Source organism: Canis lupus, chromosome 38 (assembly GCF_048164855.1).
Source record: "Canis lupus baileyi chromosome 38, mCanLup2.hap1, whole genome shotgun sequence".
Taxonomy (NCBI): domain Eukaryota; kingdom Metazoa; phylum Chordata; class Mammalia; order Carnivora; family Canidae; genus Canis; species Canis lupus.
In genome coordinates, this window is record NC_132875.1 from 9,107,724 (window position 1) to 9,133,562 (window position 25,839).

The 25,839-nt window shown below is 38.4% G+C and overlaps 1 protein-coding gene and 1 pseudogene across 3 annotated transcripts; both read left to right on the forward strand.

Moving 5' to 3' along the window:
• The first annotated feature begins 909 nt into the window (after window positions 1-909).
• On the forward strand, window positions 910-1,296 carry LOC140626899 (protein kish-A pseudogene; annotated as a pseudogene).
• A 938-nt stretch (window positions 1,297-2,234) lies between these two features.
• BPNT1 (3'(2'), 5'-bisphosphate nucleotidase 1) lies at window positions 2,235-24,897 on the forward strand. Of its 3 annotated transcripts, none has more exons than XM_072815007.1 (10): window positions 2,235-2,411; window positions 7,911-8,037; window positions 12,575-12,679; window positions 13,402-13,509; window positions 14,609-14,657; window positions 16,335-16,426; window positions 17,593-17,637; window positions 20,420-20,617; window positions 22,920-23,025; window positions 24,256-24,897. In XM_072815007.1, exons 2-10 carry the CDS (start codon window positions 7,918-7,920, stop codon window positions 24,402-24,404), a joined length of 972 nt encoding a protein of 323 aa, XP_072671108.1. In that variant the 5' UTR covers window positions 2,235-2,411; window positions 7,911-7,917; the 3' UTR covers window positions 24,405-24,897. The 3 variants fall into 3 exon arrangements, with proteins under 3 accessions (XP_072671108.1, XP_072671107.1, XP_072671106.1); XM_072815005.1 differs by lacking the exon at window positions 2,235-2,411 and adding an exon at window positions 5,103-5,219; XM_072815006.1 differs by lacking the exon at window positions 17,593-17,637 and having other exon boundaries at window positions 2,236-2,411.
• Window positions 24,898-25,839: the final 942 nt, after the last annotated feature.

The following is a 25,839-nucleotide window of genomic DNA, read 5'->3' on the forward strand; positions in this document are numbered from 1 at the left end:
ATAACTGATTTTATGAAAATTAGGGGGAATTCTCTAAAGAGTCCAGCTAAAGACAAGTCTCCAAAACACAAAACAAACTGCTGCCAAATTAAGTGAAGCTAAAACAAGTGTACAGTAGTATGAGAAATTCCATAAGTAGACTGCAGTTAGAATGTGTCTGAACTAGATGGTGCATTATGGCTCTGCATTATCAGGAGAGATAAAGCAAAATTCCGATCCAGGACGCATGCTCTAAGAAAAGGCCTGGGCAGATAGGAACGTTTGCATTTTTTGTTTCTTTTACACAATGCTGATGTGGTCATGAGCTACTTCTCTAATTGAAAAATAAAGTAGTATCTTTATTAATATATTAATATAAATGATACTGTTAACAATACAAAATGACTATTCCTTTTGGTAGTTTTTCTTACCCTGAATTCTACTGTCTAATAATATAATGGGTTTCCTTTCCTAATGAATTGAAGAATTTGTTTTTAAATGGATGAGTTTAAGCAATTTATTATTGTAACTGATACATTTGCTACTAATTCTGCCCTTATTTGTTATATTATAACCCCCGTATCCTGCTTTTTAGTATTGAAAAGAAAAATCGTTGTCTATTCCCTCTGCTGGTCTCATTGTCTATCTACTTCCACACGTGAACATAAACATAGGGAGGCGCAAAAAGCGTGCTCCTTAAATATATGGTGAAACCTAATATACAGGCAAATATTGGTTTTGCCTCTTTGTTTTTACTCGTCAGTGCAACAACAATCTCACTTTGAACAGTGAAATAATAAGTAGGTTTTCTTCTGTGCTACAAAACAGCAAAAACCAAACAGGGAGCGAAAAGGGAGGTGTGTGTGTGTGCAGGCCTCTTCAGCCCAGGGCCAGACAGGGTGATGTGGCTGGGGCTTCACCAGCCTCACTATGTCTGCCATTGTGCCATTTTCAATTTTCAGTCTGTTGACTGTAATCTTGCTGCTTATATGTACCCGTGCTTATATCCGATCCTTGGTACCCAGCCTCCTGGACGGAAGTAAAACTGGATTGTTTGGTGTATTTTGGAAGTGCGCCAGAATTGGTGAACGGGAGTCCTTATGCCGCAGTGCGCTGCATAGTGATGGCTTTCAGCATCCTCTTCATGCAGTAGCTTGGAAAAGTATCAGAATTTAATTGCCATCGGATTTCAGTATGAAAAAAGGACTTACCTACAGAAAATAATGGAATGCATGGTTAACCCTTTTATCTCTGAACATTGAATGAGATAAATTTCCAGCTGCTCTTCTCCAGTTTTGTTACTGGACCAATGTTCTATATAAATAGGACGTTACCATTTAATACTCAGAGTTTAATACGTCTGTAGCAATCAACCTCAGTACTGTAACTACAATATTACATTCTGCAATGTTATTGTTTTATGTCAGAGACCAGTTCTTTTCTTTTCTTTTTACTTATTTAAGATTTTTATTTATTTATTCATGAGAGACAAAGAGAGAGGCAGAGACACAGACAGAGGGAGAAGCAGGCTCTTCGCAGGGAGCCCGATGTGGGACTCGATCCCGTAACTGGGATCACGCCCTGCGCCAAAGGCAGGCAGACACTCAACCGCTGAGCCACCCAGGTGTGTCCCCCCCCCCCGCCTTTTTTTTTAGATACCAGTTCTTAGTGCGGTATCTCCAAGGCGCATAATAGAAAACAAAATTAGCACATTGCCCAAGTTTCTTTCACTGTGATTTGGGAATGATAAATCCTTATAGAATGAGGAAAAACAAAAACCAAAAAAACTCCCAAAAAACCAAACAGCAATCTCCAAATCATTAACATGGAACATCTGGTCCGGAAAAGAGAGTATCTCCCAGGATTTACTGGCAAGCGCATGAAAGGGTCACACAGACTCTTGAGAATCTCATAAGTACTTAAAAAAAAAAAAAAAAAAAGCACTAGTGACAGTTTCGCATAAAGCCACGCTGCTGCGGGGAGCGCAGGTGGAGGAGACGTCGTGGGCCTCCTGCCGCCGGCCCACGGACACCTGCGGGTGGAGGCTCGGCGGTCGCGGGCCTCCGCAATCCCGGGAGCACAAGAGCGACTGGAAAACCCGCGAAGCCAGAAGGAAAGTTTCAAAGTGGACACCCCTCTTCCCGCGAGATTAGGCGGCACGCGCCGCTGGAGAGTTCAGGGGAAAACGCGGAGACGCGGACCTTTCCGGCGGGCGGGAGTCTCCGGCGGCCGTGGGAGTAGCCGTTCTGCGCCTGCGCCCAATTTCCCGCATGCGCAGTAGCTGCGGTAGGTTTGTCCTCCATCCACCGCCGTGCGACCTGCAGCCGGGAAGGCGGCCAGGTGCTGGACACCGCGAGGGACCTGTTGCCTCATAGCCTTCCGTTGTTAGCCTTCAGGTGTCTTTCGTCTAGCTTTGTTCCAGGCTTATCACTGTAAGTCTCTCCCCCGCGAGTCCGGCCAGGGGCCTTGGGCAGATCTGAATCGTTCATTGGTTCCCCTCAACTCCACCCCTTTGCACGGATACAAGATTGCAGGGATTTAAAAAAAGAATGAAAAGTTTGCATGAATCAGATTGCTCCTCCAGATGTTGCCATTTCGGACTTAGATTCTTGGGCGTCAGCAATTTAATTGTTCGTCGGTGCGTTTATTTTCGCGCTCCGGGGTCCTTTCGTGGCGATGGATCGTAGAATTAACAGGGGAAACCTGGATCCTGGGCTCCTTAGTGCACTCGGGTTTAGAGACCTCCTTACGCTGAAATTAAAATTTCGTTCAAAGAGCACACTTTCTTCCTACTGTCCGTCTTACGTGCTTGTAGGCTTGCTTGATGTATTCAGGTTTCCCCGAAAATCTAATTGGTAGCTCAAAAGATGTGTACGTTTTGCTTTTAGTTATCTTTGCAAAATCGTCCTGAGAGGTTTGAACCACTTTGCATCCTTCCGAACAGGTCAGGAGGATGCTCCCTCGCCGTCACGAGCTAGCCAACCCCGCGCATATTTATCTATGCCAGTCTTAGACACGAACAGTCATCTTTCACTGTTCTGATTTGCATTTCTTTCATAATGAAGTTAAGCATTTCGTGGAAACAAATGGCCTTTGTTTTTCTAGCAACAGCCTATTTGTATCCTTTGCTCATTTTTCTACTGGAGTATTTCATTTTTAACATATTGATGTAAAAGCTCTTTCTTCAAGATTTTTATTTATTTGAGAGAGACAGAAAGCACCAGCAGGGCCGGGGGAGGGGGTTGGGGGGGGGTGCAGAGGAAGAGGGAGAAGTAAGACTCCCGGCTGAGCAGGGAGCGGGATTCCAGACTGCATCCCAGTACCCTGAGATCCTGACTTGAGCCAGAGTCAGAAGCTTATGGGGCTGAGCCACCCAGGCTCCCCTAAAAGCCCTTTACGTAACCAAAATTAACTCAGATGTCTAGTATGTGATACAAATTATTTTTCATTTTGTCAATCTGCTTTCTTTGCAGTAGTTTGGTTACACTGTTATCTTAATTTTTATGCAAATTTGTGAATATATTCTTTATTTTTTTAAGATTTATTTATTTATTTATGAGAGACACAGAGAAAGGCAGAGACACAGGCAGAGGGAGAAGCAGGCTCCATTCAGGGAGCCTGCTTTGGGACTCAATCCCAGGACTCAGGGATCATGCCCTGAGCCAAAGGCAGACGTTCAACCACTGAGCCACCCAGGCATCCTGAATATATTCTTTAATATAGATTTTTAGTTCTTCTCATGCTTAAAAAAGTCCTTTACCAAATTTACAAAATATTTCATGCAGCTTTATTCTTATGCTTTCATTCTTTACTTCTAAAATCATGCATTGGGGATGCCTGGGTGGCTCAGCGGTTGAGCGTCTGCCTCTGACTCAGGTCTTGATCCCGCAGTCCTGGGATCAAGTCCCACATCCGGCTCCCTGCATGGAGCCTGCTCCTCCCTCTGCCTATGTCTTTGCCTCTCTCTCTGTGTTTCTTATGAATAAATAAATGAAATCTTAAAAAAAAAAAGATAAAATCATGCATTGATCTGGAAAGTATATTGATACAAAGCATGCAAAAAGGATCCAACATTTTGTTAAAAAGATTAGCATTTGTTTCCACCATTTTTGCATGATTAACTTTCCCTTGTGATTTGAAATACCCCCTTTAGTGTGTCTGGATCTACTTCTGGAATTTAATTCTGCCCAGGACTAAACTGTTCAGTTACTATAGTTTTACATCATATTTTGGTAGCCAGTAAAGAGAAAATCTTGGTTCATTGTTCTTTTTTCAGAGTTTGCTCTGTTTTGCTCATATTTTTATTTTTCCACATGACCTTGAACCTTAGCATCACTTGATCAGGTTTCAAAAGATAGTCTTTGTATTCTGATTGAGAACTCATCATTCATTTTTAGATCCTAATCCTCAAGTGTTCCGCACCTTTATATTCAACTCAAGATTGATTTCCCAGGCTATCAAAGGAAGTGGATCACTTGATTCCTGCTTTAATCCTTCAGAATTAGCCCTATTGGCAACTCTAAGGGTTTTTTAAAGGATGGGATGTTAGGTTGATAGCCTTTAGTGGCATACAACCTTTTATCATACATACTTTTAGCCTGAATGTTATGGAAAAGAATCTGTACTTTGATTCAGGGTTGTGTTGGTTATCATACTACATATATACTCAGGGTCAAAATAGTGTTGCAGAAGCTATGGGAATTTTTTTGTCTTTAAAACTACCCTGATGTCTCTGCAGGATAGCCAGTAATGAGGACAATTATCTCAATAATGGTTAGCCAGTATGATTTAGTGCTTACCTTGTGCTAGGGACTGTTACAGGTGCTTTACCTGCTTTACTCATTTAATAATTACAACAACCCTATATTATAGATACTATTATTAACTCCATTTTGCAGATTGAGGCACAAAGAATTTATGTGGCTTTCCCAAGATCACACAGCTAAAATATGCCAGAGCCCGGATTTGAACACTGGCAGTTAACTCCAGTGCCTGAGCCTTTAGCTGCTTTACGCTGTTTTTGAGTGAGCTGTCAGAAAGATGTGTTCACAAAGGGTAGTGTTTTAGGACCCAGGAGGCATAAAGCTGGTAGGGAAGGAAGTACAGTATTTATAATCTGAACTGCCTAAGGAAGTTAGCAACTTGCAGGCAGCTTTTCCACAGCGGTGACAGTGGTGGCAGCAGTGGTACAGGTGCTCGGTGCTCAGTGCTTGGTCCTCGGTCTCCAATACTATCAACAGGTGATTCTCATTTGGGTTTTAGGAGGGGGCAAAATGAAAAAGGCTAACAGGAACCTCTTTTATAGCTAAGTTTTGATAATATAATCAGGCTCATTTTCTTTAATAAGGGCCAAAATTGTATCCATTTGTTTAAACAATATGTAAGAAAAATAGTAGACAAGGGGTAATAATATTTCATTACTAATTATATTTGGACTGAGGAAGTATTTCAGAGAAATTGGTAGGAATATTCTATTTGTCAACTAAAAGTGATCTGCAGGATCTCTTTAAAAATCACTGTTATGCTTTACATCAAACCTGTTACGTTCTTATGAAACTGGTGTTAGCTTTAATTGGCAGTTCATATAGTGGGCATTTTGTGAGGGATGTAGTAGATAAAGCCTAAGTTTTTATTTATAAGAAAATACTGTGGACGTGACAAACATAAAAGTGATTTAGTCATACGTGAAGCCTGACAAGGCTAGAATGATTTCTTAACTGGCTTAAAGGTAAGTGATATCTTACCTAAGTGGAAAGTTATAGCACTACCATGCAGTGAGGGAAAATGATCTACTTTTCACTAATGGGCTTTTATATAACATGGGCACTAAACGAGCAGACCAGCACATATTAAAATATCCTCAGTAAAGACATTTGGGTAGTACATGATTATTTGCCTGAAGACTACCTTTTCCAGTGTAGAATAAGTCAGATATGTAGCAGGTCATGCATGGGTAATAAGGAAGTAGAGATAAGGTCAACGAAGTGCTGGATTATTTCTCCTGTTTTCTATTTGTTCTGAATTAGTCATTTTCATAAGCAGTTTTTTTCACCTAGCATACCTATAAAATAAATCTAGCCTGATTATGTTGTAATAAGATAAGCAGAATTTAAATGCATTGGAATTCATTTTCTTTTCTTTTTTTTTTTTTTTAAAGATTTTATTTATTTATTCATGATAGTCACACAGAGAGAGAGAGAGGCAGAGACACAGGCAGAGGGAGAAGCAGGCTCCATGCAGGGAGCCTGACGTGGGATTCGATCCTGGGTCTCCAGGATCGCGCCCTGGGCCAAAGGCAGGCGCCAAACCGCTGCACCACCCAGGGATCCCTCATTTTATTTTCATCTTAACTCCAGACAGCTCCTGGTCACAGGATGGGATGCATTACCTTACGTCAGATTCAATTCTGTTCTCCTGAAGGGTTTCATACACTTCACTTGTTTATTGCCTCAATTAATGTTCCTAATCCCCGTGAATGGAATGAGGATGAGAGAAAAAAGACACAAAGAGCTTAAAAGGCACATCAAATCAAACACGCAGTCAGAAATTGGTGGTAGAAAAATGACTCTTGCTGAATTGAGGTTCATAATGTCCCTTGTGTTCTGTATTGTGTTCCTTTGTTGTATTGAAACAACGTTGACCCAATTCAGTTAGAGTGGTGAGAGTTTTTGTCATTGGTTGGTTCCCTGTGAGCACTCTGAGACAGAGATAAAGGCCAAGAGGTTTGCTAAGGAGTGTTCTTGGGGTCACTTGGGAAGTGTGGACAAAGTAGTGATGCCCTGGGGAGTAGAGAGTTGGGCTGTGATGCAGTCTCAGTGAAGGCCTCCCTCACTGCTGGGCATTCCAGAAGCTAGGATGACCCAGGAGAGTTGGGGTGGCAGTCCAGTTGGAGTGTGGAGTGACCTTTAAGTCCATCCCCTTTGTTAACTGGTATCAGGTGTAATGACTCTTCTTAGCAGATAAATTTCCAAAGAAAAGTGGCAGCTAAAGGCCATCTGTTGATGGTACTCTTAATAGCTGGGGGAATGCCCTTCAGCCCTGAAGGGAGTTTGAGTGGTACATCCTAGCCTGAAAACAGTAACTAAAAATGCAGGTTTTGAATTTGTATTTTCAAAGAGGAATATACTCTTTTTCCCGTATATTCCATTGGGCCAGGGGCTATTCCGACACTTACTGCTTTTCCAGGTGATTGGTCTTATTTTTTTTATTTTTTTTATTTTTTATTTTTTTCAGGTGATTGGTCTTTAGCCCAGTTAGCTATGTTGCACGTTCTCTTTATTTGGCAACTGATGATGATGGTAGTAAATAGCCAGCATATTACATTTTATTTAGTCTCTAATGGAACATTCATTGGTTTTTAGACTCTAACTGTAATAATATGCAAGCCGTCCTCTTTTTAATTACTCTGTACCTACACCCATATGCCTTATGCTACTCGTACCTCTCTGGCTCTTAACCAGTTTTACTTTACAGAGTTTAGGTTACAATATTTTACTCCCAACCCACCAAAATATTAGCTTGCTTGTGGCAGATATTGTATCTTTTATTTTTAGCCCCTGACGCACTTTCCACGGCCTTTGCCTGTACATAGATACACCTCATACATAAAACTTTTTTACAGGCTCATAGACTGAGGCCTGTTTTTCCCCCTGCTTCAAAATGCTTCATCTGCAGAGAGAAAGGATTGTATTGTATAGTATATACTATATACATATACTGTATATAGTATATACTATACATTGTATAGTAATACAATGTATTGAGAGAGCCAATGCTAAAATGGAGGTTTTTTCCAAGTCTCTTAGTAAATATTTAATAAAAAGGTCTACACAGTTAAATACTCAGTAACTATATGTTGAATTGAATTCAAGTGACTGAAACCAGGAGTTGGCCTTGAAAGTAACACAACATTTCTCTTAATTTCTCCTTAGGCTTATCATGGCTTCCAGTCACACTGTGTTGATGCGGCTGGTTGCCTCAGCATATTCTATTGCTCAGAAGGCAGGAACCATAGTCAGACGTGTTATTGCTGAAGGAGATCTGGGTATCGTGCAGAAGGTACTGAAAGTCTCATCTCATTTCATACTGACTTTATTTTTGTCTTAGCTAAAGGATATGATCATCTGGCCACTTCAATGGTTGAAATAGTTAATGTCTCCCCTACAGAGATTGCAAGACCCTTAGTTCAAATAGTCTCTGTTTCTGCTTTGAAAATGACTCCAGGCTTCCTGCATCCAAAACTCTTATTTGTATGATTAAGCCTTCTGACTGCTGTCCAGCCCCAGAGCACCGTGACCAATTTCGTATCCTAAAGTAATCTCTTACAAGACGTTCAGTGCTTAGCAAACTTGGCATGTTGGTAAAACCTGGCATATAAATTAGTATTCCTTATATTCAGAGCTTTAAATTTTTTCCTTCTTCGTGGAAAAGAAACACAGAACAAGGTGGTTTTATTTTCCCCCTAGTATGGTAATTAAAAACTTAGATAAATTTTTAAAAAGTAGGTAAATTATCATAAAGATAGTTTATGGTGATAGTTGATTCTTTTTGGTTGGTTTTGTTTTTTAGGTAAGCTCTACACCCAGCATGGAGCTTGAGCTCACAACCCTGAGATCAAGAGTTGCAGGTTCTACTGACTGAGCCAGCCAGTTGCCCCTAGTGATACTTGATTATTTTTTTTATTTGATTTATTTATTAGAGAGAGAGAGTGTGCACACAAGTGGGGGGAGGGCCGGAGGGAGAAGCTGACTCCTTGCTGAGCAGAAAGCCCCATGTGGGGCTCAGTCTTAGGACCCTGGAATCATGGCTCCAGCCAAAGGCAGACACTCAACTGACTGAGCCACCCAGGTGCCCTTTTATAGTTTGTTTGTTTATTTATTATTTTTTTGATAGTTGATTGTTAAAAGAAAATCCTACCATGCTTGTGTTCTAGTTTAAAATATAATTTCTTCTATAAGATTTGGTTATCATTTCACACTATAATTTTTAAATGTAAGTTTCCATAAATATATGGAAACTTTTTACTATAACTTTTAAAGGAGGTCATAGTGTAATTTTGACCAAGTGAGAAAATTATAGGATATGATTAACCATTAACATTAAAATGATTTATAGAAAGAATTATAGTTAAGTCACTCCTTTATGATAAGTCAGGCATAAGGCTGACTTATCAGAGGCTATTAGCAGAAAAAAATGGCCAAAAATATGAGTAAAAAACAACTTAGTAATAAGTTCAGATGAGCCAATTATATGACATTCAATATAAGTGCTTTTAAAAATTAAGAATGGGGTGTCTGGGTGACTTGGTCAGTTAAATGTCCAACTCTTCATTTCAGCTCAGGTCATGATCTCACGGTTGTGAGATCCAGCCCTGCATTAGGCTCTGGGCTCTGTGCTGGGTGTGGAGTCGGCTTGGGATTCTCTTTCCCTCTGTCCCTCTCCCTCCCCATCTCCTCTGACTAGAAGAAAAATTAAGAATAAAAATGGAGGGTGGTGCCTCGCCGACTCAGTCAGAAGAGCACCCAACTCTTGATCTCAGGGTTGTGAGTTCAAGCGTGATGTTGGGTATAGAGATTATTTAAATAAATAAAACTTAAAAAAAGAAAAAAAAGAATGAAAATCATAAGTTAAATAAATCTCATTTTTAATTTTGATAGACTATGGGCTTAATAGCCCATATATAGATGTAATATATAAGATATCTTGATTTCAGAAAAAAAATTTTCATGCTCCATTAACAAAAAAGATTTAAGTGATTGGTAAACATGGAGATGACATCTCCCATCCCCCATCTTGAACCACTATTAGGTGTGTCCATAAGTGGGTGAACAATGTTACTCATACATTTCATTTTAATTCATGACTCACATCAATCTAGAAAAGATCATTGGTGACAGATCATAGGACTCTGCTTCTGACTCCTTCCTATTCTCTTTAACCATTAGCTTAAGTACAGTTTTAAAAATTCATTGAATGTGTCTTCTCAAAAGTGTCATAGAACAGGAGGATATAGAGACATATTTACCAATATTATTAATAAAATTAACCTGGGAAGAGTAGTTAATATATTGGATCACAGAATAAGTATTGAAAAAGTTACAAACACTGGGAAAAGAGGTCCAAATCTAACAGGATATTGTATCAAGAATAATTATAAGTTCCCAAAATATTCATGTTCAAGTAATAAGAAGTAAATATGATTTAGATTTGTTTAAGAAAGAGGTTTTGAGTTGACAACATACATGCTCAATGATAAACCAACAATGTAATCTAGTGACTTTCAAAAGGGTACTAATGTTACTCTCTTTTTTGTTAAGTTTTTTTTTCTATTATGAAAAACAGGAAATGGAGAAAAATAGAAAAAATAAACAAAAACTATCCATCATGCCACCACTGCCAATATCTTTGACCATTTCTTTTCAGAGAGTTTCCTTGGCATCACTTATTTTTTTTAATTTTTTTTTTGGCATCACTTATTTTTAAATTGATTTTATGCTGTGATTATATTAGGTGTACCACATTGCAGTCTATTGCTAAGGAGTAATGGAAAAACAGTAATAATTTCCCTGTCCTCTGTACTGGTAATAATTTCCCTGTCCTTTGCACTGGTAATGATCTCCCTGTCCTCTGAACTGGTCAGGGACTTCCAGGTAATAGGTGATAAAGATAATAATTAGCCTTTCCTCTGTACTGGTCAGGCATTTTAGTACTTTATATCCATTTATTGAGGCAGCAGAATTAAAAGAGGCAGAGCAGAATTAAATTTGTCACACAAAGTATTTCAGAATGATGAGATCTGGCACTATGTCAGTAGAAAAAGCAGGGAATATTATCCTGGACAAGAAAAGAATTGGAGTAGCTTTCCTCATATACTTAATGGTTGTCCATGTGTCTTCTTTACTTTAGAGAGAGTAGTCTCTAGACTTGATTGATCTATGTCATCTGCAAATTTAACAGTTCTTTTAAGAAGTTTCAACAGATATTTCTAGAGTACCTATGGTGTACCAGACACAGTTCTTGAGGAAGTAAAACAAAGATCTCTGTCTTTGTGGCCGTCCATTCCAGCAGACTCGTTCTTTGCATTAAGGTAACTGGCAGACTTCAGCGTGGCATAAAAGTCTTTGATTTTCTTAATCATTCCTTGTTTCACTAAAAAGTATTATAAAACTTTTACTATTTAAAATAATACAATCTATAATTCTACCTAACAAGGCATATATAAAATGCAACATGTCATAATTCTGTGAAAACAGACTAACATAACAAGGCAGGAAACAACAAATGTTGGAGAGGATGCGGAGAAAAGGGAACCCTCTTACACTGTTGGTGGGAATGTGAACTGGTGCAGCCCCTCTGGAAAACTGTGTGGAGGTTCCTCAAACAGTTAAAAATATACCTGCCCTACGACCCAGCAATTGCACTGTTGGGGATTTACCCCAAAGATACAAATGCAATGAAACGCCGGGACACCTGCACCCCGATGTTTATAGCAGCAATGGCCACGATAGCCAAACTGTGGAAGGAGCCTCGGTGTCCAACGAAAGATGAATGGGTAAAGAAGATGTGGTTTATGTATACAATGGAATATTACTTAGCTATTAGAAATGACAAATACCCACCATTTGCTTCAACGTGGATGGAACTGGAGGGTATTATGCTGAGTGAAGTAAGTCAGTCGGAGAAGGACAAACATTATATGTTCTCATTCATTTGGGGAATATAAATAATAGTGAAAGGGAATATAAGGGAAGGGAGAAGAAATGTGTGGGAAATATCAGAAAGGGAGACATAACGTAAAGACTGCTAACTCTGGGAAACGAACTAGGGGTGGTAGAAGGGGAGGAGGGCGGGGGGTGGGAGTGAATGGGTGACGGGCACTGGGGGTTATTCTGTATGTTAGTAAATTGAACACCAATAAAAAATAAATTAAAAAAAATAAAAATAAAAAAATAAAAAAAATTTAAAAAAAATTAAAAAAAAAGAAAACAGACTAACAGAGAGGTTGTGGCTGTCAATTGCAAGATTTTGCATTGTCTTTCACTAGAATAACTGTCTGACATAGTGATTGAGAATTCTGGGGGTAAGCTATGTATATCAGATGTTATTGCTGTTCATTTTCACATTTTTTTATATTTTAGAAATAGGAATTCTTTCTATCATCCAGAGGACCTCTTGAATTATTAAGAAAGTAGATGCGTAGTAGATTAGCAGATTAGTGAGTAAAAGTTATAGAAGGATCCATATTGGGGATACCTTTCAAACAGCTAAAGATAGTTTTCAGCTTTGACTGCCTTGAAAAGTTATGAATTTCCTATCTCTTCATCTTTTGAAGCAAAAGATTGACCTAGAGATCTTATGAAGGGGATTTCTCAATAAGTTTAGACTATAATAATCTAAAAGCTCCTTTCCAAACTTTAACCACTTAAAAATCCCTTGAGAAAATCCGAACCAGGAAACTAGTTGACCCTTTGGTGTTAAGTTCCATGAACCTAAAAACAGACAGTGCAATTTAAATGACATAAACACTCATGCATTAGGAATCGGAGAACAACTTATTTCGTGTTAGTTCTGCTAAAATATTCATTCTTTGTTGCAGACCTGTGCAACAGACCTGCAGACCAAAGCCGACCGATTGGCACAAATGAGCATATGCTCTTCACTGGCACGGAAATTCCCCAAACTAACAATTATAGGGGAAGAGGTAAGACTTGCCAGGAATACAGTTTTTTTTTAATGACTGTTTACCGTGTGGATTTATAATTGCTACTTTAATGATATATATACCACTGTTACTACTTCCAGCATTCTATCTGGTGTTGTAACACCAAAATACTCATCCTGTTCCTTGGACTTGAAGGAAATGTCTGATTTAAAATTTTTTTTTGATTATAAAATATTTTAATCCATTTCTAGGCTGATGTCTCAATTCTTGACTATAGAAGATATGGTTCCTGTTGTAATATTCAGCATGCAAACTATAAGATGGGCAGAGTTCTAGAACTTTGGAATAAAATGGATTTTGTGGTTTCTGGTGTTTTGTTTTTGTTAGAGTCATTTGCATGCTTATCTAAAACTATAACATGGTTAAAGTGAAGGAATTAATATCTCATGTAATTGAGAGAGAAGTATCTGATGTCAGAGCCACTTATTTAAGTGTTTGTAATACTTAGATTTTTTTTTAAACTGTGCAAGATAATAAAGGTGGGATTTTTTTTGTAGTCAACCTTGATGAGCCATATATGGTCATTTTCACAATTTTATTCTGTTTGCTTTATTTTTTGACTCATGTAAGCCCTAGCCATAAATGGGAAACAAGAAGGCCTAGTGAATGATGATGCTGCATTTCTCCTGTTACTAAGACAAAGAAACGGTGCTCTGTGAATACCAAACAGCTTCAGTAACCACCAATGTTATCTGTTTTAGGATCTGCCTTTTGAAGAAGTGGATCAGGAGCTCATCGAAGATGGTCAGTGGGAGGAGATACTGCAGCAGCCATGCCCATCCCAGTACAGTGCTATTAAAGAAGAAGACGTATGATCCATATGATTACTTCATTCTTTGTTAACCTTCCTGTTTTTTGCTCTAGGAAATAAAACTTGCCTGTAATGTTGAAAAGCTGGTAGAGACATAAGATAGAGGGCAACCAGGAATATTGAAATCTTTCAGGGCTGGCACAGAAGTGTCAGGCAACCATATGGAATGTGTGACCTGTTAATTTAGGGTTCGGTTTCTCATCCTGTCAGTTTCTTCTCTGCTCTAAAAATACTTATAGGGAGAACATCTAATTTGTTAGTAGATTTGGTAGTAAAGCATTTCATTGGTAATTGGGGCTGGAAGGAGATGAAACAGGTCATTCTGTATTATATGTTTGGAAGGCCATAAAACTTACCTTACTTTTAAAGCTGCTTAAGTTAAGTCTGTGGCTTCAGATAACTATCATAAATCTTTAGTTGTTGGATTTTGATTTATTTAACATGCATTTATCAAATACCTTCTGTGAGTAAGGCACTTTGCTCTGTGGTAGGGAGGATACAAGGAAAATGAGACATGGTATCTTCCATAAGAAGTATGTCTCATTCACAGATTCACATTAAGCATCGTAATTCTGGTGGGTAATGCATCTCCTGAATCATTTTGAAATCCTAAGAAGAAGGGATTTCTTTTTTAGTCTACTGTCAGTTTATAAATCATTTGTTTTTCTTTGCTGTGTATAAATGGTGTCCTTTAGTTAAAATTAAAGTGTCATTCCTTTTTTTTTTAATCAGAATTTATATGTCAAAGTGAGTAGCAGCTGCATATTGTTTAAAACATTTTTGGTGCCACTTTAAAGTTTTCTCTGCACCACCACCTAGATCTCAGTGTGTTCATAGCATTGCATTTATTGTTCAGGTGACAGTAAATTTACCAGTTAAGCATTTCATATTTAAAATTCTTAAATTAGACTTTTCTCTAATTTAAATGGACTTTTTCCATGATCACAAAACAATAAGGTTTTTCAGTCACAAAACTGATGACATTAGCTTAAGCAACTCATAACATAACTTTAAAAATGAAAAAAAGGTATTTTTAATCTACTTACTCCTATTTTTAAAATAGTATATGCTTAATTTGGATATTTCCTCTTTTTTAGCTTGTGGTCTGGGTTGATCCTCTGGATGGTACCAAGGAATATACTGAAGGTCAGTATCTCTTTGGTGTTTGTTTTCAATGGCAATAGGTCTAGTATATGATATTTAGTTGGAAACACTTAATATTTCATCTGCTGCATAACAACCCAGTATCATATTTTATGTTTATGCCCTAAAGCTGTACTTATACTCATCCTCGCTGTTATTGTGTATCAGTGATTGTCATGACAGAGAGAGAAAATTCATTCTTTTTAAATCCCACCCTCCGACCCTCTACCAGTGCCACAATTCTAATGTCCCCCAGGTAAGAATAACTAACATGAAGCTGGGGTTAACAGAGGGACTACTGAACCCACAGCCCTGTTGGGGCAGAAAACAAGGAAAGGCCAAGCTGTTCTCTGCCACCACCGCCCTCCCCTCGCCTGTGAGCTGCTTTCTCACTCATAGCTTCACCTTTAAAGATGAGTTTGGGAACACAGTACAGTATTTCTCCTTTCTGAAATTGTCTAAGATGAGAAAAATTAGAAAACAGTAAATTAAAAAAAAAAAAATTGGCAGCATTAAAGTAAAAAGACCAGGCTCAGAGCCAGAGTTTTAGGTTTTAGGAGCAGAGTCTATATAAGCTTAGAGTTTTATTTTTGAAACAGAGATCTACACACAGGTTTTCTTATATCGGTTCTCACCTTCATGACTTAAATAAAAAAATTTCTCATAGTCATTATAAAAAACTTTCTCTGTTCTTGGGTAAGGCATATTTATAATGAGTCAGTCATACAGTATGTATGCACGTGTATGGATGTGTGTGCAGTAAAACATCGCTATAATCCATTGAGAAATAGGGAAGCTCTAACCAGCTTAGTAGATATAAGAGCAACCAGGTAGCTTGTTGAGATCTGGAACCCCACCTCCAGAGATTTTGATTCACTGGCTCTGGGAAGGACCCTGAGAATCCGTATTAAAACTTATGCCATTTGAGGGGTGCCTAGCTGGCTCAGTCGGTAGAGCACGTGGCTCTTGAACTCAAGGTTGTGAGTTTGAGCCCCATGTTGGGCATGAGGCCTACTTTTAAAAATAAATTAAGCCAGTTAATTCTTTAAAAAAAAAAAAAAAAAAGATTATTCATGAGAGACACAGAGACAGAAGCAGAGACATAGGCAGAGAGGCAGGCTCCCCAGAGGGAGCCTGATGTAGGACTTGATCCCAACACTCCAGGATCACGCCCTGAGCCAAAGGCAGACACTCAACCACTGAGTTATCCAGGTACCCCTGGGCCAGGTAATTCTGATGCCACTTGATAATCTGCAGACTCCACTTGGAGAAACTTTACCTTAGAGACTTGAAATGCAGAGCTAGACAGTGATCCTGGAGTAGAGTGATCCAGCGATCTCATCCTGGTGGGAGTGCCATGGATGGTGGCAGAGGGGCACAGGAATCTAGCGGTAAAGGCTGCGGAGTTATGGCTGCATTATTCCAGTGGCTTACAAACTGTACTAATGAGACCATGTCTATCGATTCAGTTAAGTGGCTATACATCCTATTTCTGTCTCAGGCCAGCTGTCTCTTGTAATTTGTGCATTTTGCGAGCAGTAGGATTGATCGTAGATGAATCATTACAGATTTCTTACCTTTATTCCAAAAATAACTTAGAGCCATTAATGTTCTGATGGTGAGTCATGATATGAGAAAGTTATATAATTGATGTTCTTGATATTCATTTCTTCTTCACAGGTCTTCTTGACAATGTGACAGTTCTTATTGGAATTGCTTATGAGGGAAAAGCCATAGCAGGAGTTATTAACCAGCCATATTACAACTACCAGGTATTACTATAAACAATACAAAAATATTTTATTAGATAAATAATTATAGTTATATGGTTTCCTTATGTGATCTAATCCAGTGGTTTCTAGCTTCCTTGCCTGTACAGTTTTTGGGGAGGTCTACAAAAACAGCTTTCCAGATCCTCCCCCAGACCTGTTGAATCAGAACCTCTTGGGGCATTGATACCAGGAATATAAACGTACTTGTGTGTACCCAGATAAACTGTGTAATTTACGTAGATTTTTTTTTTTTTAACATATGCCTCCTGATTCAAATGCAAAAGTTTGGGAATTATTGACATGGTTCTTGATTAGTTTGGTCATTGAGACACCTGATTTTCAGGTGGTTCTTGAAGCATGTTGAAGAAATGAACCATTTCAGCCAAGGAAAGATGCTAGCCATGTTGTTTTCCAGGTAATAATACATAGCACCTAAATTGCAGTTAGCATTGTTAACAGAACTAGATATGCTCTTGCACTCATTTCTCTTATTTTGTCTCTCTGATCTGCTTTGACTTTCTATTATACTCTAAAGAAACTGTCTTCCTAAAAAAAAAAAAAAAAAGAAAAAAGAAACTTCTTTCCTTAGAAGCAAGAGACAGCTGTCATTCCAAAGCAGAACTGTACCATAGAAATCACCTTAAGTGTTAAAGGAAATCATCGCAGTAAGATATTTGAGGTATTTAGATTAGTGTGACCTTGATAGGACTTTGGAGAATCAAAGTAACCAGAGTGGGGACTATTACTTCTGAATCTCTACTCTAATCCGAGTTAAGAGCAGGAGGATTAACCTCTGCTCCTAAGATCAACTTGTTTTTTCATGTGTATGATTATAACTTTTTATTTATGATCATGTGCTTAAGATTATTTAGCAAAAATAGTACATTACTGGGAAAGTCGCCCATACTGAGTTGCTTAAGTGTTTGTTAATTTTTTTTACTGGGATTTTAATGTTCATGCAGCATTATATGCAGACACAACTTTGCGGTTTTTATGTAAACTTTTAAGTAAGTTAATACCATTACTTAAAAGAGGGGCATTTAGTTCATAGATAATGTTGCAATGCATGGCACTTTTCACCAGAAGATGATCACAGTGCTTAGGGGTTATTAATACTTTCCATCACTTCTTCCTGAGATTAGAACAATTGTATTCGTTTTCCACAGAACAATGAAAAGCAGAAGTTAAGGGAACACAGGAATGAAGCCAAGGTGAGAAACATAGTTAGGGTTCTGTCCCCACTAGGAGGTAGAAAAGAGGCAGGTGACTTGTGCCAGTTCACTTCCTTCCCTTCTGCTTCTCCCACTGCTGCCTCACCCTTCACCACAGTTCCTCTGCACTCTCTATCTCCTCCTTCACTCTTGCTTATTATGCCTTGAGATTTGTTGCAACAAGTGGAAAAGTGGCTCAGCTTTTTTGATGGTGTTCAAGGCTGGATGTTCAATTTTAAATAGTCATCCGTATAATAATAATAATAGCTAAAATTTGTCTAGAGCTTACTGTGTGCTGCCAGGCTCAAGGGATTCACATGCATTATCTCATTTAATACACACCACAGTCCTTTGAGGAAGCCTTAATGCCTGATTGATTGATTCCCTGTTTTAAAGAAGAGGAAACTGAGGCAAGTAACTTCCCCAGACCACCTGGTTTGTCATTGACACATCTGGAGATTGAAACCCAGGTCCAGGGTCACTTGGGTGGCTCAGTGGGTTAAGTGTCGACTCTTGATTTCAGTTCAGGTCATGATCTTGGGGTTGTGAGATTGAACTCCAAGTTGGGATCTGCCCTCTGCGTGGAGCCTGCTTGGGATGCTCCCTTTTCCTTTCCCTGTGGAGCATCCTCTGCACTTGTTCTCTCTTGGTCTTTCTAAATAAATGAATAAATAAAATCTTAAAAAAAAAAGAAAGAAAGAAAGAAAGAAACCCAGGTCCAGACTCTTAGTCATTACTCTAAAGTGCTTTCTTGAGCCAGATAAGAGTTCAAACTTTAGTATTCTAACAGGTACTGGAGCTGGTAGGCACTTAAAAACAGCATGGCTTAGTCCAAAGAAACCTAATCTGTCTTTATGTCAGAGTTTCTTAACCATTATAAATCATAATTAACCATTATGAAGTAAGATGACACAGCCTTTATTATCTCCCAGAACGTTGGTGTGGTGCTTTGAATGAGAGAGACAGATCTGGAGCACAGAGGAGGGCTGGCTGGCTACCTTGTGGGGTTGCACTTACCTCACTGTGGTGCTGATTCCTTGGTCACACATCCTCTTTGCCTACATATTCACTTATGGATGGAATAGGACATTTTTGGAACCAGAATACCCATGTCCACTCTTTAGGATGCTTTCCTTTCTTTTTCAGAATAACTGGAGAGCTGCATTAATAAACTAGTTTCCTTGAAAGCATGAAATTTGTCTCAGCAATCAAGCTAAAGCCCAGTGGGCACCAGAGCCCATCTGGACTTTTCAGGTTCTAAGACTCTCCTATATTACAGACTTGAGAGTGAACATGGGAAGCACACGAACATATGTTGAGCACCCAGTGTTGTACTTTGATTCCTTTGTTGCCCTATTTGTGGGGCAGACAGCCTTCAGCCGGCAGCCTCTTCAAGGATTGCCACCTGTAACGAGCCTCGTGGCCCCGTGATGTGCCCTTTCTTGAGGCAGTCCATTTCTAGTGACTGATTACTGTATAAGTGCCTGGTACTTCCTTCCAATTTTTATAACCCTGAAGGGCCATTCTAGTTTCAGAGCTCCCTGTAGGGCCAGCCGAGACTGTTGCTGGGTCTGCATCACAGCTCTGTGTCTCCCTCTGTCCACTCATGCTGCCTCCTTCCCTTCCATGGGGGTTAATCTCAAGGATGGCCCATAATAAACACCCTACTTGTCTCAGAGTCTGCTTCCCAGGGAATGCTACCTACAACGTAAGCATATTTCACTATAACAGTAGCCAGAGTACCACTAGTGGGCAAATAAGATGATGTGTCTGAAAGCATTTTAACAAGGAAAATGAGGCAGTATAGTTTAGTGATGAAGAATACTGCCTATTAGCCTGAATTTGGTTATGATCTTCCTGGAGTCCTTGGTCAGGTTACTTAATGATTCCAAATCTCATTTTTTTCATCTGGAAAACAAGGATGATTATACTTGCTTCAACAAGGAATTGTTTGGGGATTAAATGAGATAATACATGTAAGGCATTTAGTACAGTGCCTGGTACTTGCGTAGTATTCGGTAAAATATATGTCTGTATGTCTACAATATAGGTTTACTGTATTAACAAGATGGTGTTACAATGACTCTGTGTTAATCATTTTATGCATCAGTTTTACTTTCCATGAAATCCAGGTCATGTTTTTCCGTATGAAGTGTGTAGTTGTAACAGTATGTTTGAAAATTCTTTGACCTCTGCAGAGGAAAATACAGATGCTAAGATTGCATTGTCATTGCCGTTATTTTACCACCACAATTGTCAATAAAATCTTTAACTTTGGCCCCATCTTCCATGGCTACTCTTCAGTACCAGCCTATTCAGTTGCCCTGTCTCCATAGCAGCAGAATACATTATTGCCATTACGTATTCCCATAGTAACAAGATCCTGGCTGTTCCTTGGATAATGAAAAGTGGTAATCAATATATGGTGTTTCATTTCCTGGGGACTTCAGGTCCTCTTGCAAACAGCTATATTCAAATACAATAATAAGATCACTGGCTGATTCAGAGAGAGACGGGAATCACTGTATGATGTTTCCTTTCCTGAGGACTAAGGAATGACCATAAGTTCCCCTCAGTAGCTCTCAAACCTCACTTGTTACCCAAACAGCAAGAGAATAATCAGTTGGTTATCTCAGGAAAATTTCATTGTGGATAATATTGTTCTTGTTTATTACATTATTATTTTTTTAAATCATGCTAATTCAAATCAGTATTCTATGTATGGCTGACATTTTTCTCCAGATGATTACAAGATTTGCTGTTGTCTCACTCATTTATATAGGCAGGACCAGATGCTGTGTTGGGGAGGACAATCTGGGGAGTTTTAGGTTTGGGTGCCTTTGGATTTCAGCTGAAAGAGGTGCCTGCTGGGAAACACATCATCACAACGACCCGGTCCCATAATAGCAAGTTGGTGACTGACTGTGTCACTGCCATGAACCCTGATGATGTACTGCGAGTGGGAGGAGCAGGAAATAAGGTATGAAAATGTCTGCCCTTCCGCTGGAATGCAATTAAATCATGGAAAGAAATCTTGAGCTTTTGAAAAATGTGAAATAAGAGCTGGGAAAAGGAATTAGAAGTTGTAATTGACCATTGAAAGCACATTTCAGCAACAACATTTGAGTTTTTAAAAAAATACGATGGTTCAAGTCTTTTTATCTAAGAGAGTTCAGTGCTAACAGAAGCCATTAGGATAGAATCCTATGCCTCTTGGCAGCCTTTGTTTTCTCGAGGACCCACTGGGGTTACTTCCTACACCTTTCTTCTGGGGACCCTAAGGATAGGCCTGCCTGCCCCTTCCTAGATACTTTCCCCATTCTTTCACCAAGCCTTCCATCCTCCTGAGAGAATTGTGAAATCGAATCTGTATCCCTAGCCCCAATCTCTTCTCATCTGATTGCTCCCTGGATATCATCATGATGACATACTTCAGATATCTCAAATTCAACAGACCCAATTGGATCTCTTCCTTTTTCTTCCTGCCCTCATGTGCATTCCTCCTATTTCCTGTCTGCTTAATGGCACCACTATTTTCCTAATTGCTCCAGCTGAACACCTGAAAGTCATTCTAGACTCCTCCCATCCTATCTCTGTATCTTCTTAATTCCTCCTGAATATCTCCTCTTGTCCATCTCAGCTGCCCCCATCCTAGTTGCACCCATCATCATCCCCCAGACTTTCCAGTAGCTTCCACATGGTCTGTGTGTTCAGTCCCAGTCTCACAATACCACAGAACAGTTTAAAATGCAAAACTTACTGGATGTCACTCCCTTGCCCAAAATCCTTGGATTACTCCCTGCACAACAATTTAAGATCCAAGCCTGTGAGAATGGAATGTAAATTCCTCTATATTTTTTGGCCCTTGAACATACCCAGCCTTATCTCGTGACATCCCCCAACTCAGATACTCATGATACTGGACTGGCTATAGTTCCCAACGCATGTGCATCTCACACTTGTATGCCTGGCATGGGGAGGGCAAATAGTAAATGCTTACTGAACTGAGTGGGATTCATTTTTCTTCACCTACCCTTTGGAAGCAATAATCAACTATTTTTAGATTTTCCAAAGGGATTTACTTTTAAGAGGATGAAAATGGGAGGTTAAAAATAGCAGTACTTTGGGGGGGGGAAATCTAAAACATTTCAAAGTAAAAATGTATTCTTGGTCATCACTAATTCTAAGTAGTGACAGGTGTGATTTCTCTTTGCCCTTAATTTTATAGCTACAAAAATCCCATTCTGTCTTTTTTTCCCAAAGGGCACCATTCTCCTTAGGAACAAAGGCCCCATCCTCCACATCCTCCACCCTTTCTTCTATAAAAAGACTTTATTGAACAGTTAATAACTTTTTTTTATATCAAGGACTCTTTAAGAGTCTAATGAAGGCTACAGCCCTTCTTCCCTCAAGAAAATATACCTGAAATAGTTCTTGGCACATAATAAGACTCAACACGTATTTGTTAGGTGAAGGAAAAACCTTTTACATAAAAGTCTACAGCAAGGTTTAATGATGGTGTCTTGAATAATACTAAGAAGGGCAATTTGTTACATTGTGTTTAGTGAGATTTTCTTCCTTCTTTCAGTCTGGTCTCTTCATCAGAATATTTGATGTCTGAATTTTACAGTACTGATTATTTTACAGTATAATCAAAAAAATAAGTAACTAATGAAAGCCTGATAGCAGATTACTCTTTTAGAGTCATACAGTTTCTATTAGTGACCTCAGTTTTGCTTGAGTTATTAAGATGACAATTTAAGAATTCATATTTTGGTAGTAGAAACACCAATACCTAGGATTCCAGAGACTACAGAAACCACTTGTTAGCCTAGTCAGCATTGTGTATCTGTTGGGACTTACTGTAGTTGATAAATTAATTTACTACTTGATGTTCCTCTGTCCTTTATGTAATAATGATCACTTGTCTACAAGATTAAAAATCTTAAATTTTTCTATAATATACAGTATATTGCTTTTACAATAAGAAAAAAGCCAACATAATAAAAAGAAAACTATCTAAGTAGGACTATGAAGACTGTTCCAATATCCTCCTTGTAGCTTATTTAGCCACCTTTTCCCCCTTCGGGTCACTATATTATTCTATATCCTATAGTACTCTGTATGTTTCTCTGTACTACTCATGTCCTTTAAATTGGCTGAAAGCTTTAACCTGAGTCTGACAGAGGAATTGATGAACTATACTGGAAAGAAATAAGCAATTTCTCTTATCCTTCAATCACTTCATGATCTAGGGATAATTATTACCTCTAACCCTACAGATTATTCAGCTGATTGAAGGCAAAGCCTCTGCCTATGTATTTGCAAGTCCTGGATGTAAGAAATGGGATACTTGTGCTCCAGAAGTTATTTTACATGCTGTGGGAGGTCAGTCCTTTTATTTTGGGGAATTAAAGTCTTTATAGTTTTTATATTATGCTAAGACAAATTATTTCAGTATATTACTTTAGACTGAGGATATAAAAGCTCGAATAAATCCTAGAGATTAGTCAAATCCGACCCTGCATTTCAGAAGTGAGAAAGTAAATTTTTTAGCAAATTAATTTTTCTTTAGTTATTATTTGCCTTTTGGACTTTAATTTGCATACAGTTGATTTAATTAAACCCTGGATTTGTGGCTTTAATGCTTCTAGGGTTTCTTTTTTTTTTTTTTTTTTCCCTTTGGAAAGTATAATGTTCATCATCGTCTTTACCTCACTTAGTTTCATGTAAGCCAATATTGGTAAATATTGCAATCCTAGTGCTTAAGAACATGGAGTTAGATTTTTTTTTAGAATCTGACTGAAAATATATCATAAATATATGCATACTAAGATGATTTTTCAGTTTATATTAGACATCAGTTTACTTTTAGTCTTAAACAAAACACTTGATTTTTATTCTATCCTTTCTCCTAATATATTATTCATATTATCCCACCAGCATATTATATGACAAGGGAGTTTTTTTTTTTTAAGATTTATTTATTTATTCATGAAAGACATAGAGAGAGAAAGGCAGAGACGTAAGCAGAGGGAGAAGCAGGCTCCAGGCAGTGAGCCTGATGCAGGACCCGATCCTGAGACCACGGATCACGCCCTGAGCCAGGGGCAGGTGCTCAACTGCTGAGCCACCCAGGCATCCCATGACAAGGGAGTTAAATTTATCACAATCCCATCTCATTAGGATGCTAAATGAAACTAATGTAACACAATTATATTTGATGAACATACTTCACTTAAACTCTTATTAAATAAAGTGTTAATATTCAGTGGTAGAATGAAGAAAACCCTTTTGAAAATGGGAATAGTAGTGATGGAGCAGAACCAACAGGAAAAGTAATCACCTCAGGAAAAGAGAAATTAATTGATACCAAGAAATATGAATTAAAAATGCTAAATGAAATTAATCAGGGGGAAAAATATTTTTTAATCAAAATTGTTCTATAGTTTTAAATTCAAGTGAATTAAGCTTAACCTTTATAGTCACTCATTATTTTTCCTATCTTATCCAAAATTAATTGATATTATTACATAGGGAAGTAAGAGGCACTTAAAAATAACTAGGAACATAATGATCTGGCCAGCTGCTAATGTTGTATTGATGTTTCTTCTGTAGGCAAGTTAACTGATATCCATGGAAATGCCCTTCAGTACAACAAGGAGGTGAAGCACATGAACTCCGCAGGCGTCCTGGCCACGCTGCGCAACTACGACTACTATGCAAGCCGAGTTCCAGAATCTGTTAAAAAAGCACTCGTTCCTTAAAGGAAAACCTCATGTACTTAGCTAGGAGAAGAACTTGATTCTCAGAGTAATATACCTTAAAACTAATTGAGTGGAATTAGAGTTCCACTTTTACCTTATTCATTGTTGATTGGTGATTTATATTTAGTTACTTTGGAGTAGGGAGAGAAATGAAAGAATTTCTTGATTAATTAATCACCCAGACCAATTGTGAGATCGGAACGATTCATAAAGTAAGCATTTTACAGTTCTTTTCCTCCTTGTATTTGGAGGAATGAAAGGAGGGTTTCCTTTCAGCGCACCAATCTCGTCGGTTTTTTAATCAACATTCCTGTTATTGTGAACAAGATTCCTTTAGGGCACAGAATCACAAATGGTTACCTGAATCTCATTCTTGTTTTTCACAGTAGTATTAAGTTTTCCTTACTCCAATTATGAATATACTGAAATGTCATGTATGTTGATGAAACAGATTTATGGGAAAAGCTTCTTTGTAATAAATTATTTAATTCTAGCTCTTTATGTTCTTTTCCATCTTTTAAAATTTTTAAGTAGTATTTGAAAACGACATTTTGTCTACTGTGGGCATTACTTTATTCTTGTTGCGTCGGTGCAATACCTTACTGTGGCAAGTTAGGTACTTACCTTGGTTCTTTCCAAGGGGAGATTATAACATAAGCTATCAAAATTATTCTGACATTCTGTGCAGGTTTTTTCTTTTTTTTAGGTCTCTCTCTCTCTCTCTCTCTCTCTCTTTAGGTCTCTTTCCAGGGCTTTTAAATAAATTTCTCTGTTACTGGACTGGGCAAGTAGTTTAAATTAATGGTTCTCAAACCCAACTACATACCAGAATCACCCAGGAGGCTTTTCAGAGGTATAGAGTCATACGCTCCATTGCAGCAATTATGATTTTGTGTGCATATATATATATATAGTTTTTTTTTTTAAGTTTTATTTATTCATGAGAGACACAGAGCAAGGGAGAGACGCAGGCAGAGGGAGAAGCAGGCTCCATGCCGAGAGCCCAACGTGGGACTCGACCCTGGGCTGCCCAATGATTCTGTATATTTTAAGAAGGCTACTCTAGGGATTTTGATAATCATTAAAGTTTAGATAATATCTTCAGAACATCCATAACCTAGCCTGAAGAGGTCTTTGTGGCTTTGATACCTTTGACAATCCCAGTCTCTTGCAACTCTCTTCTCAGGGATTTTCTTCTTCCCTCTTCTAGCTGTTCGTACTTGGTCTCCTTTCTTAGTTTTATTTTGTCTTCCTTCCCTTAAATGCCAAGATTCTGCTCTAGGTTCTCTCTACTTTTTTAGTAGATGATCTAATCTACACATATGGCTTCATTTGGGCTGTTTGCCCCTATTTCCAAAATCTTTATCTAGTTTAGAATTCTCAGGGGCACCTGGCTGGCTCATTCAGTAAAGTGTGTGACTCTTCATCTTGGAGT